The 18,667-nt window shown below is 45.6% G+C and overlaps 1 protein-coding gene across 1 annotated transcript in view; it reads right to left on the bottom strand.

Moving 5' to 3' along the window:
- alk (ALK receptor tyrosine kinase) overlaps window positions 1-18,667 on the bottom strand; it is a 140,829-nt gene that overhangs the window by 8,074 nt on the left and 114,088 nt on the right. The window contains exons 17-20 of the mRNA XM_038967373.1: window positions 16,302-16,366; window positions 15,855-15,984; window positions 6,547-6,644; window positions 22-114 (exon numbers count right to left, since the gene is read on the bottom strand). Coding sequence (XP_038823301.1) covers window positions 22-114; window positions 6,547-6,644; window positions 15,855-15,984; window positions 16,302-16,366 — 386 coding nt within the window. The remainder of the gene's footprint in view (window positions 1-21; window positions 115-6,546; window positions 6,645-15,854; window positions 15,985-16,301; window positions 16,367-18,667) is intronic.

Raw genomic sequence — 18,667 nt, 5'->3', positions numbered from 1 at the left:
GAGTTTGTGTGATGGCAGTACCTGTAAATGTCCCTGGCCATTCCAAAGTCCCCTATCTTGGCCACTCTCCCCTGTCCTTTGGTGGTCAGCAGGCAGTTCCGAGCTGCAATGTCCCTGCAAAGTGACAAGACAAGAAGAACCTTACAGAGGTGAGTGTGTGTGTTCAAATCCAATCACATTGTATTGGTCACGTACACATATTTAGCAGAAATTATTGCAGATGTAGCAAAATGCTTGTGTTCCTAGCTCCAACAGTGCAGTAGTATCTAACAATTCACCTAATGCAAGACAATGCTAGACCTCATGTGGCTGGAGTGTGTCAGCAGTTCCTGCAAGAGGAAGGCATTGATGCTATGGACTGGCCCGCCCGTTCCCCAGACCTGAATCCAATTGAGCACATCTGGGACATCATGTCTCGTTCCATCCACCAACGCCACGTTCCACCACAGACTGTCCAGGAGTTGGCGGATGCTTTAGTCCAGGTCTGGGAGGAGATCCCTCAGGAGACCATCCGCCACCTCATCAGGAGCATGCCCAGGCGTTGTAGGGAGGTCATAAAGGCACGTGGAGGCCACACACACTACTGAGCCTCATTTTGACTTGTTCTAAGGACATTACATCAAAGTTGGATCAGCCTGTAGTGTGGTTTTCCACTTTAATTTTGAGTGTGACTCCAAATCCAGACCTCCATGGGTTGATACATTTGATTTCCATTGATCATTTTTGTGTGATTTTATTGTCAGCACATTCAACTATGTAAAGAAAAAAGGATTTAATAAGAATATTTCATTCATTCATTTCTAGGATGTGTTATTTTAGTGTTCCCTTTATTTTTTTGAGCAGTGTATATATATATTTTAAAGGGGTGGATCAGCTTTAATATTGCGGATAGATTGTTGCTTACATCAATGCAACTGTCTGCATCATTTCCAATCCCCCATATATTTTTGGGGTAAATATATATATCCATATACATACACATGCACATATATATACACATATCCATACACATATATATACATATACATTCATACATATACACATATATACATACATATATATACATATACACTTTTCTTTTTAATTTGCCTTTATTATTTCCCGCAAACCGTACCACCCCTCCCCCAATTGGAGTAAACTAATAAAAAATAACACTCATATTTGGAGGCCAGTGGGGGGGCAACCCTGCCAGAAGTTGGGCTGAAAGACCCGAGGGGGCTTCGGGGGAGGCGCCTGTACAGGGGGGTATAGGAGGAGGGGGGTATAGAGGTAAGTAAAAAATATTTACAATAAATATACAGTGTTTAGTAACATGAATATACAGCCCGGTTCGATCCCGTTGTATCATAACCGGCCGTGATCGAGAGTCCCATATGGCGGGCACAACTGGCCCTGCGTCATCTGGGTTAGGGGAGGGTTTGGCCGGGGTAGGCCGTTATTGTAAATAATAATTTGTTCTTAACTGACTTGCCTAGTTAAATAAAGGTAAAATAAAATAAAAATGATGACAGAAAAGAGCTTCTGGATATCAGGACAGCGATTACTCTCCTCGTACTGGGCAAAGATTTTTTCTTTAACGTGTCTGATGCAAAGCATCCTTCGCATGAAAAAGAGACGGAGATATCGGGGTCGTAGGTCGGGGTGCCTTGTAAGGATCTGATGGCGCGTGGGTCACCTGCCTATTAGCCAACGTACATTCATTGGATAACAAAATAGATGAGCTACGATCACGAATATTCTACCAGCGGGACATTAAAAGCTGAAATATTTTATGTTCGACATGGATAAAATACAGCTGGCGGGTTTTACGCTGCATCGGCAAGATAGAACAGCTGCCTTCGGTAAGACAAGGGGTGGCGGTCTGTGTATATTTGTAAACAACAGCTGGTGCACGATATCTAATACTAATATATAGTCTCTAGGTTTTGCATCTCATGATAAGCTGTAGAGCACACTATTTACCAAGAGAGTTTATCTATATTTTTCGTAGCTGTCTATTTACCACCACAAACCGATGCTGGCACTAAGACCGCACTCAAAAAGCTGTATAAGGCCATAAGCAAACAGGAAAACGCTCATCCAGAGGCGACGCTCCTTTTGGCGAGGGACTTTAATGCAGGGAAACTTAAATCCGTTTTACCTAATTTCTACCAGCATGTTAAATGTGCAACCAGAGGGGAAAAAAACTCTAGACCACCTTTACTCCACACACAGAGATGCATACAAAGCTCTCCCTCACCCTCTATTTGGCAAATGTGACCATAATTATATCCTCCTGATACCTGCTTACAAGCAAAAACTAAAGCAGGAAACACCAGTGACTCGGTCAATAAAGAAGTGGTCAGATGACGCAGATGCTAAGCTACAGGACTGTTTTGCTAGCAGAGATTGAAATATGTTCCGGGATTCTTCCGATGGCATTGAGGAGTACACGACATCAGTCACTGGCTTCATCAATAAGTGCATCGATGACGATGTCCCCACAGTGACCGTACGTACATATCCCAACCAGAAGCCATGGATTACAGGCAAAATCCGCACTGAGCTAAAGGGTAGAACTAGTGCTTTCAAGGAGCGGGACCTTAACCCGAATGCTTATAAGAAATCCCGCTATGCCCTCCGATGAATCATCAAACATGCAAAGCATCAATAGAGGACTAAGATCGAATTATACTACACCACCTCCGACGCTCGTCGGATGTGGCAAGGCTTGCAAACTACTACAGACTACAAAGGGAAGCACAGCCGGGAGCTGCCGAGTTATAGGAGCCTACCAGACGAGCTAAATTACTTCTATGCTTGCTTCGAGGCTAGTAACACTGAAGCATGAGAGCATCAGCTGTTCCGGACGACTGTGTGATCACGCTCTCCGTAGCCGATGTAAGTAAGACCTTTAAACAGGTCAACATTCACAATGCCGCAGGGCCAGATGGATTACCAGGACGTGTACTCCGAGCATGCGCTGACCAACTGGCAAGTGTCTTCACTGACCTTTTCAACCCTTCCCTGACTGAGTCTGTAATACCAACATGTTTCAAGCAGACCACCATAGTCCCTGTGCCCAAGATCACTAAGGTAACCTGTCTAAATGACTACCGGCCCGTAGCGCTCACGTCTATAGCCATGAAGTGCTTTGAAAGGCAGGTCATGGCTCACATTGACACCATTATCCCAGAAACCCTAAACCCTCTCCAATTTGCATACCGCCCTAACAGATCCACAGATGATGCAATCTCTATTGTGATTGTCTCCACCCCCTCCAAGTGTCGCTCATTTTTCCCACGGTGCAGGGTTTTTCTTCGTGGAGAAGAAGGACAAGACCCTGCGTCCGTACATTGACTACCGGGGTCTTAATGATATAACGATCAAGAATCATTATCCCCTACCCCTCCTCTCCTCGGCCTTCGAACCACTCCAGGGAGCCACCATTTTTTCCAAACTGGACCTTCGGAATGCCGACCACCTGGTTTGGATACGCGAAGGAGATGAGTGGAAGACAGCCTTTAATACAGCCAGTAGACATTATGAGTACCAGGTCATGCCGTTTGGACTCACCAACGCCCCCCGCTGTTTTTTAGGCTCTGGTAAACGATGTACTCCGGGACATGCTAAACCGTTTCATGTTCGTTTACCTTAACGACATCCTGTTTTTTCCCCGGTCTGCCCAAGAACACGTTCTTCATGTCAGACAAGTCCTTCAGCATCTCCTGGAGAACCAATTGTTTGTGAAGGCCGAGAAATGTGAGTTTCACCGCTCAACAATCTCCTTTCTAGGATATGTCATCGCTGATGGAAATGTCCAAATGGATCAGGAAAAAGTGAAAGCGATGGTGGAGTGGCCTCAGCCTATGTCCAGGGTGCAGTTGCAACGTTTCCTGGGGTTCGCTAATTTCTACCGCCGTTTCATTCGGGGCTACAGCACTCCGGCGACGCCCCTCTCGGCACTCACCTCTCCAAAAGTACCGTTCACATGGTCTCCAGTGGTTGACAAAGCCTTTGTGGACCTGAAACATTGGTTCACCACAGGCCCATCCTCGTCCATCCGGATCCATCCCGTCAATTTGTGGTAGAGGTTGATGCTTCTGATGTTGGAGTGGGGGCCATCCTGTCCGGCAGAGAGGAACTATGACGTTGGCAACAGAGAACTCCTGGCTGTCAAGTTGGCGCTGGAGGAGTGGAGGCATTGGCTGGAAGGAGCAGAACAGCTCTTTGTGGTCTGGACGACCATAAAAATGTGGAATATCTCAGTACAGCCAAGCGCCTTAACTCCAGGCAGGCCCGGTGGGCTTTATTGTTCACCAGATTTAACTTCACCATTTTCTACCGCCCAGGGTCCAAAAATGTGAAGCCAGATGCCCTCTCCTGCATATACAGTTCCTCTGCCACAACCTCGGTCTCCGAAACCATTCTTCCGCCCAATGTTCCCAGCCAGAACCTGAAGGGGGCCCAGTTAACCGGTTATTTGTTCCTAACTCAATCTGGTCCCGGGTCCTGGAATGGGCTCATTCCTCAAGGCTGACCTGTCATCCAGGTTCCCTTCGTACCCTAGCCTTCATCCAACAATGTTTCTGGTGGCCCACAGTGGTTCCTGACGTTTCTGCATTCGTCACCGCGTGCTCAGATCCAGACTTTACGGCAAGCTTCTTTTAAACCACTACCTGTCCCTCATCGTCCCTGGTCCATATATCTCTCTGGACTTTGTCACTGGGCTCCCTCCGTCTGATGGCAACACTGTTATTCTGATGGTTGTGGATCGATTCTCCAAGGCCGCCCATTTCATCCCTACCCCCAAACTACCCTCTGCCAAGGAGACGACCCAGCTTATGGTGCAGCACATCTTCCGGATCCATGGACTCACGGTGGACATGGTCTCCGACCGGGGTCCTCAGTTCTCGTCTCAGTTCTGGAAGGCGTTCTGCACCCTTATTGGGTCGTTGGCCAGCCTGTCCTCCAGATTTCATCCCCAATCCAACGGCCAGTCGGAGCGAGCCAACCAGGACCTAGAAACCACCCTGAGATGCCTGGTCTCAACCAACCCCACTACCTGGAGCCGATAACTGGTCTGGGTGGAGTATGCCTGGAACACCCTTCCCTGTTCGGCCACAGGACTCTCTCCTTTTGAGTGCTCTTTGGGGTATCAACCTCCACTCTTCCCGGAACAAGAGCAGGAGATCAGCGTACCCTCGGCCCAGATGTTTGTCCGCCGCTGTCGACGTACCTGTAAAAGAGCTCAGGCGGCAATTCTCAAGACCAACTCCAGGTATCTCCAGGTAACTGGCCCCCCGTTGCATTGGTCCTTTTCCCATCCCCGTACCCTCCTTATTCACCCTACCTTCCTTGTGTCTAGGATTAAGCCCGTGTCTCACAGTCCTTTGTCTTCTGTTTCTAGGCTCATCCCTCCCCCTGGGTCATCGATGGCCAGCCAGCGTATACGGTGTGACGCCTCCTGAGGGTTCGACCACGGGGCAGGGTTTTGGGAGGGTTATGGTTATTTTATTTTTCTGGCACCACTCCGTCAGGGCTCTCACCACCTACCTGTTGGCTGTCTTGTCATTGTTGGTAATCAGGCCTACTACTGTTGTGTTGACTGCGAACTTGATGATTGACTGCGTGCGTGGCCACGCAGTCATGGGCGAACAGGGAGTACAGGAGAGGTCTGAGAATGCACCCTTGTGGGGCCCCTGTGTTGAGGATCAGCGTAGTGGAGGTATTGTTTCCTACCTTCACCACATGGGGGCGGCCCGTCAGCAAGTCCAGAACACAGTTGCACAGGTCGGGGTTCAGACCCAGGGCGCGAGCTTAATGATGAGCTTGGAGGGTACTATAGTGTTGAAGGCTGAGCTTTAGTCAATAAACAGCATTCTTACATTGCTATTCCTCTTGTCCAGATAGGGAAATGTGCAGTGTGACTGTGACTTTTTGTGAACGGGTGGTGTACCTAATAAACTGTCCGGGGAGTGCATGTGGACACCCATATGTTGTTGAGGTTTGAGAAAGTGTTTGCAATTGTTTGAGAGGGTGTGAATGTGGGGGACTGTGTCTTTGTGTGTGTGTGTTTGTGCGTGCGTACGTTGCACGTATGTGTGCTGGTATGTATAAGTGGGTAAAATTAGTTTGTGTGTGAGAAAGAGTATGCGTCTGTCACTGCATATTGTGCTGGTTTGACTATATGTGAACACTATGTGCACACACTTACACTATATATACAATAGTATGTGGACACCCCTTCTAATGAATGGATTTGGATATTTCAGCCAGGTATATAAAATTGAGCACATAGCCATGCAATCTCCATAGTCAAACATTAGCTGTAGAATGGCCTTACTGAAGAGCTCAGTGACTTTCAACATGGCACCGTCATAGGATGCCACCTATCCAACAAGTCAGTTCGTCAAATTTCTGCCCTGCTGTTATAGCAGCAAATGGTGGACCAACTCCGTATTAAGGCCCATGATTTTGGAATGAGATGTTCGACAAGCAGGTGTCCACATACTTTTGGTCATGTAGTGTAAATCCATGTATGTGTTTCTACCATAGTTGGCCTACCGGTGTATAAACTGGTTCTCCTCCAGGTATTGGCATCCCTGTGCGATATCTCTGGCCACGTTGAGCAGGTCCACCATGGAGAGACTAGAGGGGTGCTCCTATAGAGACATACCAGACAGAGAGGGAGAGATCAGACTCATACATATAGAGAGACAGATACAGAGATACAGACAACTAGGGGCCACGTTGAGCAGGTCCACCATGGAGAGACTAGAGCGGTGCTCCTATAGAGATACCAGACAGAGAGGGAGATATCAGACTCATACATATAGAGAGACAGATACAGAGATACAGACAGGTGGGCAGACAGACAGACGGATGTACTGAAGAGCAGAGCAGCCAAACACTTTTGTTGTTCTTCTGTTAGCTTTCAGACTGAAATATTTTAGTCTACTCAATAAAATACCCCTACACTCAAGGTTATTGAGGGGTTCTTTGTCAGTGGTGAAGAAAACAGCATACATTTCAAGCTGGTCCATGCTGGTCTATTTTTAATTTTTTTATTTATATCACCTTTTTTTGACCAGGTAGGCTAGTGGAGAACAAGTTCTCATTTACAACTGCGACCTGGCCAAGATAAAGCAAAGCAGTTCGACACATACAACAACACAGAGTTACACATGGAGTAAACAAACATACAGTCAATAATATAGTAGGAAAAAAAGTATACAGTTGTGGCCAAAAGCAAGCATTTCATAAGTGTCAAAGGCTTTTATTGACAATTACATGAAGTTGATACAAAGAGTCAATATTGCTGGCAATTAACTTCTGGGCCACACCATGACTGATGGCAGCCCATTCTTGCATAATCAATGCTTGAAGTTTGTCAGAATTTGTAGGTTTTTGTTTGTCCACCCGCCTCTTGAGGATTGACCACAAGTTCTCAATGGGATTAAGGTCTGGGGAGTTTCCTGGCCATGGACCCAAAATATCGATGTTTTGTTCCCCGAGCCACTTAGTTATCACTTTTGCCTTATGGCAAGGTGCTCCATCATGCTGGAAAAGGCATTGTTCGTCACCAACAGTTCCTGGATGGTTGGGAGAAGTTGCTCTCGGAGGATGTGTTAGTACCATTCTTTATTCATGGTTGTGTTCTGAGTCAAAATTATGAGTGAGCCCACTCCCTTGGCTGAGAAGCAACCCCACACAGGAATGGTCTCAGGATGCTTTACTGTGACACAGGACTGATGGTAGCGCTCACCTTGTCTTCTCCGGACAAGCTTTTTCCCGGATGCCCCAAACAATCGGAAAGGGGATTCATCAGAGAAAATGACTTTACCCCAGTCCTCAGCAGTCCAGTCCCTGTACCTTTTGCAGAATATCAGTCTGTCCCTGATGTTTTTCCTGTAGAGAAGTGGCTTCTTTGCTGCCCTTCTTGACACCAGGCCATCCTCCAAAAGTCTTTGCATCTGCACGCACAGTGAGGCAATCACACCTGCCTGCTGCCATTCCTGAGCAAGCTCTGTACTGGTGGTGCCCCGATCCCGCAGCTAAATCAACTTTAGGAGACGGTCCTGGCACTTGCTGGACTTTCTTGGGCGTGCTGAAGCCTTCTTCACAACAATTGAACCGCTCTCCTTGAAGTTCTTGATGATCCGATAAATGGTTGATTTAGGTGCAATCTTACTGGCAGCAATATCCTTGCCTGTGAAGCCCTTTTTGTGCAAAGCAATGATGACGGCACGTGTTTCCTTACAGGTAACCATGATTGACAGAGGAAGAACAATGATTCCAAGCACCACCCTCATTTTGAAGCTTCCAGTCTGTTATTCGAACTCAATCAGCATGACAGAGTGATCTCCAGCCTTGTCCCCGTCAACACTCACACCTGTGTTAACGAGCGAATCACTGAGATGATGTCAGCTGGTCCTTTTGTGGCAGGGCTGAAATGCAGTGGAAATGTGTTTTGGGATTCAGTTCATTTGCATGGCAAAGAGGGACTTTGCAATTAATTGCAATTCATCTGATCACTCTTCATAACATTCTGGAGTATATGCAAATTGCCATCATACAAAATGAGGCAGCAGACTTTGTGAAAATGTATATTTGTGTCATTCTCAAAACTTGGCCATGACTGTATATACAGTGTGTGCAAATGAGGTAAGATAAGGGAGGTAAGGCAATAAAGTAGGCCATAGTGGTGAGGTAATTACAATATAGCAAATTAAACAATGGAGTGATAAATGTGCAGAAGATGAATGTGCAAGTAGAGGTACTGGGGTGCAAAGAAGCAAAATAAATAAATAAATACAGTATGGGGATGAAGTAGTTAGATGGGCTGCTCTGACAGCTGGTGCTTGAAGTTAGTGAGGGAGATAAGAGTCTCCGGCTTCAGCGATTTTTGCAGTTCGTTCCAGTCATTGGCAGCAGAGAACTGGAAGGAAAGGCGGCCAAAGCAGGAATTTGCTTGGGGGTGACCAGTGAAATATACCTGCTGGAGCGCGTGCTGCGGGTGGGTGCTGCTATGGTGACCAGTGAACTGAGATAAGGGGGGGCTTTACCTAGCAAAGACTTGTAGATGACCTGGAGCCAGTGTGTTTGGCGACGAGTATGAAGCGAGGGCCAGCCAACGAGAGCGTACAGGTCGCAGTGGTGGGTAGTATATGGGGCTTTGGTGACAAAACAGATGGCACCGTGATAGACTGCATCCAATTTGTTGAGTAGAGTGTTGGAGGCAATTTTGTAAATGACATCGCCAAAGTTGAGGATCAGTAGGATAGTCAGTTTTACGAGGGTATGTTTGGCAGCATTAGTGAAGGATGCTTTGTTGCGAAATAGGAAGCCAATTCTAGATTTAATTTTGGATTGGAGATGCTTAATGTGGGTCTGGAACGAGAGTTTACAGTCTAACAAGACACCTAGGTATTTGTAGTTGTCCACATATTCTAGTTCAGAACTGTCCAGAGTAGTGATGCTGAACGGGCGGGCAGGTGTGGGCAGCGATCAGTTGAAGAGCATGCATTTAGTTTTACTTGCATTTAAGAGCAGTTGGAGGCCACGGAAGGAGTTGCATGGCATTGAAGCTCGTCTGGAGGTTAGTTAGCACAGTGTCCAAAGAAGGGCCAGAAGTATACAGAATGCGTCTATGCTGGTCCATGCTGTTCTATGCTTGTCTGGCCGACCAGCATGGTTATGCTGGCAGACCAGCATGGTTAAGCTGGTCAAGCTGGTCTGACCAGCATGGTCTAGCTGGTTATTCTGGCAGACCAGCCATCGCTGTGTTTTCGCTGGTGACCAGTCTTCACTGTGTTTCCGCTGGTGACAAGACTTTGTTGTGTTTTTGATGGTGGCCAGCCTTCGTTGTGTTTTGGACACTTGTGACCATAATAAGTCATACTATGCTGGCTTGCAAAGTGATGTTTTATTACTATTGGAATCCAGCCAGAGTTGATTCCGATAATCTGCATCCAGAATGACTGCCAGGGTTAGAAATATGATTAAATGAGAATACCTAAACCATCGAAACTGTAACAACTGTAGTGGGTAATATTTATCATACAGTATATGATGTTATATATGCATATCTCACATTCGACCCATAATAAGACTATGTCATTTGTATGTTAACAAAGTCTATTAACATTTTTATTTTGGCCTCCCGACTGGCGCAGCGGTCTAAGGCACTGCATTGTAGTGTGGCGGCGTCACAACCGGTTGTGACCGGGAGTCCCATAGGGCGGCACAAAATTGGCCCAGCGTCCTCCAGATTAGTGGAACGTTTGGCTGGGGGGGCTTTACTTGGCTCATCGCGCTCCAGCAACTCCTTGTGGCGGGCTGGGCACCTGCAAGCTGACTTGGTCATCAGTTTAACTGTGTTTCCTCTGACACATTGGTGTGGCTGGCTTCTGGGTTAAGCGAGCGGGTGTTAAGAAGTGTGGCTTGGCAGGTCATGTTTCGGAGGACGCATGACTCAACCATCGCCTCTCCCGAGCCCATTGGGGAGTTGCAGCGCTGACACAAGATTGTAATTGGAAAGCAATTGGATATCCCGAAATGTTGGAGAAAAAGGGGGGTAAAAAAAGATAAACAGTACCAGTCAAAAGTTTGAACACACCTATTCATTCAAGGGTTTTTCTTTATTTTTACTATTTTCTAAATTGTAGAATAATAGTATAGACTGCGACCTGGACAACACTATGAAATAACACAAATGGAATCATTTCGTAACCAAAAAAGTGTTGGCACTGTGATAGGATGGCACTGTGATAGACTACACCTAGTTTGCTGAGTAGAGTGTTGGGGGCTATTTTGTAAATGACATCGCCAAAGTCAAGGATCGGTAGGATAGTCAGTTTTACGAGGGTATGTTTGGCAGCATGAGTGAAGGAGGCTTTGTTGCAGAATAGGAAGCCGATTCTAGATTTAATTTTGGATTGGAGATGCTTAATGTGAGTCTGGAAGGATAGTTTACAGTCTAACCAGACACCTAGGTATTTGTAGTTGTCCACATATTCTAGGTCAGAACCGTCCAGAGTAGTTATGCTAGTCGGGCGGGAGAGTGCAGGCAGCAATTAGTTGAAGAGCATGCACTTAGTTTTACTAGCATTTAAAAGCAGTTGGAGGCCACGGAAGGAGTGTTGTACGGCATTGAAGCCCGTCTGGAGGTTAGTTAGCACAGTGCCTAAAGAAGGGCCAGATGTATACAGAATGGTGTCATCTGCATAGAGGTGGATCAGAGAATCACCAGCAGCAAGAGCGACATCATTGATATACACTGCTCAAAAAAATAAAGGGAACACTAAAATAACACATCCTCGATCTGAATGAATTAAATATTCTTATTAAATACTTTTTTCTTTACATAGTTGAATGTGCTGACAACAAAATCACACAAAAATGATCAATGGAAATCAAATGTATCAACCCATGGAGGTCTGGATTTGGAGTCACACTCAAAATTAAAGTGGAAAACCACACTACAGGCTGATCCAACTTTGATGTAATGTCCTTAGAACAAGTCAAAATGAGGCTCAGTAGTGTGTGTGGCCTCCACGTGCCTGTATGACCTCCCTACAAAGCCTGGGCATGCTCCTGATGAGGTGGCGGATGGTCTCCTGAGGGATCTCCTCCCAGACCTGGACTAATGCATCCGCCAACTCCTGGACAGTCTGTGGTGCAACGTGGCATTGGTGGATGGAGCGAGACATGATGTCCCAGATGTGCTCAATTGGATTCAGGTCTGGGGAATGGGCGGGCCAGTCCATAGCATCAATGCCTTCCTCTTGCAGGAACTGCTGACACACTCCAGCCACATGAGGTCTAGCATTGTCTTGCATTAGGAGGAACCCAGGGCCAACCGCACCAGCATATGGTCTCACAAGGGGTCTCAGGATCTCATCTCGGTACCTAATGGCAGTCAGGCTACCTCTGGCGAGCACATGGAGGGCTGTGCGGCCCCCCAAAGAAATGCCACCCCACACCATGACTGACCCACCGCCAAACCGGTCATGCTGGAGGATGTTGCAGGCAGCAGAACGTTCTCCACGGCGTCTCCAGACTCTGTCACGTCTGTCACATGTGCGTGTGAACCTGCTTTCATCTGTGAAGAGCACAGGGCGCCAGTGGCGAATTTGCCAATCTTGGTGTTCTCTGGCAAATGCCAAACGTCCTGCACGGTGTTGGGCTGTAAGCACAAACCCCACCTGTGGACGTCGGGCCCTCATACCACCCTCATGGAGTCTGTTTCTGACCGTTTGAGCAGACACATGCACATTTGTGGCCTGCTGGAGGTCATTTTGCAGGGCTCTGGCAGTGCTCCACCTGCTCCTCCTTGCACAAAGGCGGAGGTAGCGGTCCTGCTGCTGGGTTGTTGCCCTCCTACGGCCTCCTCCACGTCTCCTGATGTACTGGCCTGTCTCCTGGTAGCGCCTCTATGCTCTGGACACTATGCTGACAGACACAGCAAACCTTCTTGCCACAGCTCGCATTGATGTGCCATCCTGGATGAGCTGCACTACCTGAGCCACTTGTGTGGGTTGTAGACTCCATCTCATGCTACCACTAGAGTGAAAGCACCGCCAGCATTCAAAAGTGACCAAAACATCAGCCAGGAAGCATAGGAACTGAGAAGTGGTCTGTGGTCACCACCTGCAGAACCACTCCTTTATTGGGGGTGTCTTGCTAATTGCCTATAATTTCCACCTTTTGTCTATTCCATTTGCACAACAGCATGTGAAATGTATTGTCAATCAGTGTTTCTTCCTAAGTGGACAGTTTGAATTCACAGAAGTGTGATTGACTTGGAGTTACATTGTGTTGTTTAAGTGTTCCCTTTATTTTTTTGAGCAGTGTATATAAAGAAAAGAGTCAGCCTCTAAAATTGAACCCTTTGGCACCCCCATAGAGACTGCAAGATAGCCCGCTCGCAACAGGCCCTTCAATTTGACACACTGAACTCTTTCTGAGAAGTAGTTGGTGAAGCAGGCGAGGCAGTCATTTGAGAAGACAAGGCTATTGAGTCTGCCGATAAGAATGCGGTGATTGACAGAGTCGAAAGCCTTGGCCAGGTCAATGAAGACGGCTGCACAGTACTGTCTTTTATCGATGCCGGTTATGATATCATTTAGGACCTTGAGCGTGGCTGAGGTGCACCCATGACCAGCTCGGAAACCAGATTGCATAGCAGAGAAGGTATGGTGGGATTCGAAATGGTCGGTGATCTGTTTATTAACTTGGCTTTCAAAGATTTGAGAAAGGCAGGGCAGGATGGATATAGGTCTATAACAGTTTGGGTCTAGAGTGTCTGCCCCTTTGAAGAGGGGGATGACCGCGGCAGCTTTCCAATCTTTGGGGATCTCAGACCATACGAAAGAGAGGTTGAACAGGCTAGTAATAGGGGTTGCAACAATTTCGGCGGATAATTTTAGAAAGAGAGGATCCAGATTGTCGAGCCCAGATGATTAGTAGGGATCCAGATTTTGAAGCTCTTTGAGAACATCAGCTGTCTGGATTTGGGTGAAGGAGAAGCAGGGGCGTTTTGGCAAGTTGCTGCAGGGGGTGCTGAGATGTTGGCCGGGGTAGGGGTAGCCAGGTGGAAAGCATGCCTAGCAGTGGAAAAATGCTTATTGAAATGATCGATTATTGTAGATTTAGGGATGGTGACAGTGTTTCCTATCCTCAGTGCAGTGGGCAGCTGGGAGGAGGTGCTCTTATTCTCCATGGACTTTACAGTGTCTCAGAACTTTTTTGAATTAGTGCTACAGGAAACAAATTTCTGTTTGAAAAAGCTAGCCTTAGCTTTCCAGCTGGCTGAGTATATTGGTTCCTGACTTCCCTGAAAAGTTGCATATCGCGGGGGCTATTTGATGCTAATGCAGAACGCCACAGGATGTTTTGTGGTGGTCAAGGGCAGTCAAATCTGGGGTGAACCAAGGGCTATATCTGTTCTTAGTTCTACAGTTTTTGAATGGGGCATGCTTATTTAAGATGGAGAGGAAAGCACTTTTGAAGAGCAACCAGGCATCCTCTACTGACGGGAGGATGTTAAAAGTTAATTTGTGGAATTTCTTTCCTTCTTAATGCGTTTGAGCCAGTCAGTTGTGTTGTGACAAGATAGGGGTGGTATACAGAAGATAACCCTATTTGGTAAAAGACCAAGTCCATATAATGGCAAGAACAGCACAAATAAGCAAAGAGAAACAACAATCCATCATTACATGAAGGTCAGTCAATCCAGAAAATTTCAAGTGCAGTCACAAAACCCATCAAGCGCTATGATGAAAGTGGCTCTCATGAGGACCGCCACAGGAGAGGAAGACCCAGGGTTACCTCTGCTGCAGAAGATACGTTCATTAGAGTTAACTGCACCTCAGATTGCAGCCCGAAATAAATGCTCCACAGAGTTCAAGTAACAGACACATCTCAACATCAACTGTTCAGAGGAGATTGCGTGAATCAGGCCTTCATGGTCGAATTGCTGCACTACTAAAGGACAACAACTACAGAAATGATTTCACCGCAACCTGAGCCGGTGTGTGGAAAATCCTTTATTGCACCTTTTGAGGTGGAGCGACCCATGAGACAGATAATATTTCTAGTTGAGCTAGATTAGTAGCAGCAAGAGAAGGTGTTGGTGGAAAAAATGGTAAGAATTACATGGGGAGAATTAATTCTGTAAGAATTACATGGGGAGACAGTTATGCCGGGGCCTTACCCCACCCTTAAAGGTACCGTCCAGTACCGTGTACGTTTTTTACATTTTATTTCACGAGGCAAGTCAGTTGAGAACAAATTCTTATTTTCAATGACGGCCTAGAACAGTGGGTTAACTACCTTGTTCAGGGACAAAAGGACAGATTTTTACCTTGTCAGCTCGGGGATTTGATCTTGCAGCCTCTTGGTTACTAGTTTAACACTCTAACCACTAGGCTACCTGCCATAACAAACAATGTTTGACATAAGCGCATCTTTAGTATCCTATTATTATTGTAACTGTAGAACCTGTCATTGGTTCTACCTGGATCCAGAAGGTTCTGCATGAAAGGGTTATAAATGGAAGACAAAACGGTTCCCCCATAGGGACAGATGACAAAATCCTGCAACCAGAGGGTTCTTCATGATAGGGTTCTATGCAGAACCCAAAAGGGTTCCCCCATAGGGACAAATTACAGAATGTCCGACTCTATTGGTCCTAATCTTTAAATTCAGTTCGCTGGCAATTCAGGTCACTGGAAACCAAGAGGTTTGGAGTTCAAATCCTAGAATTGACTCCCAATTAATCAGAATACTGCAGCATACTGTCCCTTATAGCAATAATATCTTAATCCAGCTCCTAAAATACATAACATTTTTGGATATTTTATATTTTTGTATTTTCACGACAACCAGTAGCAGGGACATTTTTAACAGTGTAATGAAGAACCCTCTGGTTATAGCAGTGTAATGAAGAACCATACAGTATCATTGGTTATACAAAGAACCAATATAAAGAGGTTCTCCACAGCCCAAAAATGTGTTCCCCTACAGGGACAAAATTAAGAACCCTTTTTTGGTACTGACTAGTTTATCCTAATGAAGGCAAGCAAAGACCCACAACCAAGACTAACAAAAGAACACATTGTAGCTTGTGTATTTGGCCCTCTATGTGCATGCACCTTCTTGTTATATTTTGGCAAATGTAGTCAAACACACTTTTCAAGATTTCAGAAATATCTGGTCCAAAGTACCATCTCCTGCTGTTGTGAGCAAGACACTTAGGGCAACATGTTCATGTCGCAAAAATACCTACGATGTGAACTAAAGTAATAATGCTATCAACTAACATACTGTTATAATTTAAACATACGGAACAAGCAAGCAACTCAACTGACCAGTCTGGGCCGCGTCTCTCTCAGGAAACTCTTGACGTCTCCTCCGGCCATCAATTCCAGTAGGATGAAGCGTGGCAGGACCTGAAGACTCACCCCTATACACCCCACTATGTTCTGGTGGCTGAATTTACTACAGAGGAAGAGACAGAGAAAAGAGTGGGCGAAGGAATAGGGAGAAAAGGATGAGGGAGGATAGGGAATGAGGGAAGGAGCAAGTAGAGAGGGGGAGGAAGGGAGGAGAGAAGAAACAAGGGAGGAAGAAGGAGGAAAGAGAGAGTGATGGATGAGGGGGAAGGTGGGAGGAGAGGGTCAGAAATAAAAAGTTATTACATGGTTGTTGAAGAATGGTCTGCCATGGTAGGAGCAAGTTTGTAATATGTCTTCAACCAAAAGCTTGTATGTGTGTGTGAGACTGTGTGTGAGTTTGTGTGTACGTGTGTGTGTTACCTGATAATGAGAGCCTCCATGAGAAAGTCGAGCTCATCCTGCTCAGAGCACACCTCAGGGAGTGTCTATATTAGACGTACACAGAACATACAATGAGGACATTCAGATAGAACATAGACGATGTCTCGCAGTACTAGGGATCAATCTACACAATGGGGCTAATTTATCAGCATATGCTTAACACTAGAACTGCTAAAGCAGTCATTTGGACTGCTCATGAATTATTTATTTTTACTACTCTGCCATTTTTAGTCATGCACCCCTAAATAAATCTACACTGAATGTACAAAACATGAATAACACCTTTTGCACCCCCCCCCCCCCCCCCATCAATCCCCCTTTTGCCCTCAGGACAGCCTGAATTCGTGAAATTAATCATGACATATCGGATGCATATTCTTCTGATTTTGAGCCTCAGCCTGAATCTACAACTCCGAGGCATAAGCACAAAAAAAGCCAGAACGGTGCGCACTGAGCCACCAAATGAAACGGTGAGACAGGAGGGAGAAAGGGACAGCTTGGACAAAACAAGCCAGTGACTATGCTACATGACGATTATCAGAATAAAACGTCTTCATTGAGGGAGCAGGCCCTACATCTCAAGCAAAAGACAACATCAGAAACGTAACTCACAAGCTTTTGTTGTTGATGTGACATGGACATGCTCCAACTGATGCCATTGCATGAAAAGGCACACCATGTAAGGACGAGCTGACAATAATTTACTATTTTTGACTGCTGATATATCGACACTTATGTTCATTATAATTACATTATTGCTTTTGTGCAGATTTTCCCTATTTATCAAGCACACTTGGCACTTATAATGATGTTTAGGCTACTGATGTTTTCATCATTTGACCGCGCGTCTTGCTAACCGTGAGTCTTGGTGGTTGGGGTATTGTTTTTTTTGCCGATATAAAAATGTGCTGTTCCCACGTTCCAACACATGCTTTCATAGATGTAACAAAGACACTTGAAACCCTTGAATTTGTGTTTTTACATATAGCCTAGAGTAACATAAACTAATGACAATACTATTATGTTATTTGAAATAGTTTTGTATCGTATTCTAATGTCACCTAAGACCTTCATAAACACAACCAAATGATAATTTTTGTGATAGCATATACAGTGCCTTGCAAAAGTATTCACCCCCCCCTTGGCAGTTTTTCTGTTTTGTTGCATTATAACCTGTAATTTAAATAGATTTCTATTTGGATTTCATGTAATGGACATACACAAAATAGTCCAAATTGGTGAAGTGAAATGAAAAAAATAACCTGTTTCAAAAAATTCAAAATTCAAAACAAACGGAAAAGTGGTGCGTGCATATGTATTCACCCACTTAAGCCCCTAAATAAAGATCTGGTACAACCAATTACCTTCAGAAGTCACATAATTAATTAAATAAAGTCCACCTGTGTGCAATCTAAGTCTCACATGATCTGTCACATGATCTCAGTATATATACACCTGTTCTGAAAGGCGCCAGAGTCTGCAACACCACTAAGCAAGGAGCACCACCAAGCGGCACCATGAAGACCAAGGAGCTCTCCAAACAAGTCAGCGACAAAGTTGTGGAGAAGTACAGATGAGGGTTGGGTTATAAAAAAATATCTGAAACTTTGAACATCCCACGGAGCATCATTAAATCCATTATAAAAAAAATTGAAAGAATATGGCACCACAACAAACCTGCCAAGAGAGGGCCGCCGACAAAAACTCACGGACCAGTCAAGAAGGACATTAATCAGAGAAGCAAGAAAGAGACCAAAGATAACCCTGAAGGAGCTGCAAAGCTCCACAGCGGAGATTGGAGGATCTGTCCACGTAACCACTTTAAGCCGTACACTCCACAGAGCTGGGCTTTACGGAAGAGTGGAAAAAAGCCATTGCTTAAAAAAACAACAAGCAAACATGTTTGGTGTTCGTCAAAAGGCATGTGGGAGACTCCCCAAACATATGGAAGAAGGTACTCTGGTCAGATGAGACTAAAATTGAGCTTTTAGGCCATCAAGGAAAACACTATGTCTGGCACAAACCCAACACCTCTCATCACCCCGAGAACACCACCACCACAGTGAAGCATGGTGGTGGCAGCATCATGCTGTGGGGATGTTTTTCATCGGCAGGGACTGGGAAACTGGTCAGAATTGAAGGAATGATGGATGGAGCTAAATACAGGGAAGGTCTTGAGGGAAACCTGTTTCAGTCTTCCAGAGATTTGAGACTGGGACGGAGGTTCACCTTCCAGCAGGAAAATTACCCTAATCATAATGCTAAAGCAGCACTCAAGTGTTTAAGGGGAAACATTCAAATGGCTTGGAATGGCCTAGCCAAAGCCCAGACCTCAATCCAATTGA

Source organism: Salvelinus namaycush, chromosome 28 (assembly GCF_016432855.1).
Source record: "Salvelinus namaycush isolate Seneca chromosome 28, SaNama_1.0, whole genome shotgun sequence".
Taxonomy (NCBI): Eukaryota; Metazoa; Chordata; class Actinopteri; order Salmoniformes; family Salmonidae; genus Salvelinus; species Salvelinus namaycush.
The sequence above is the reverse complement of the archived record's forward strand: the minus strand, read 5'-3'. Positions and strand labels throughout refer to the sequence as shown.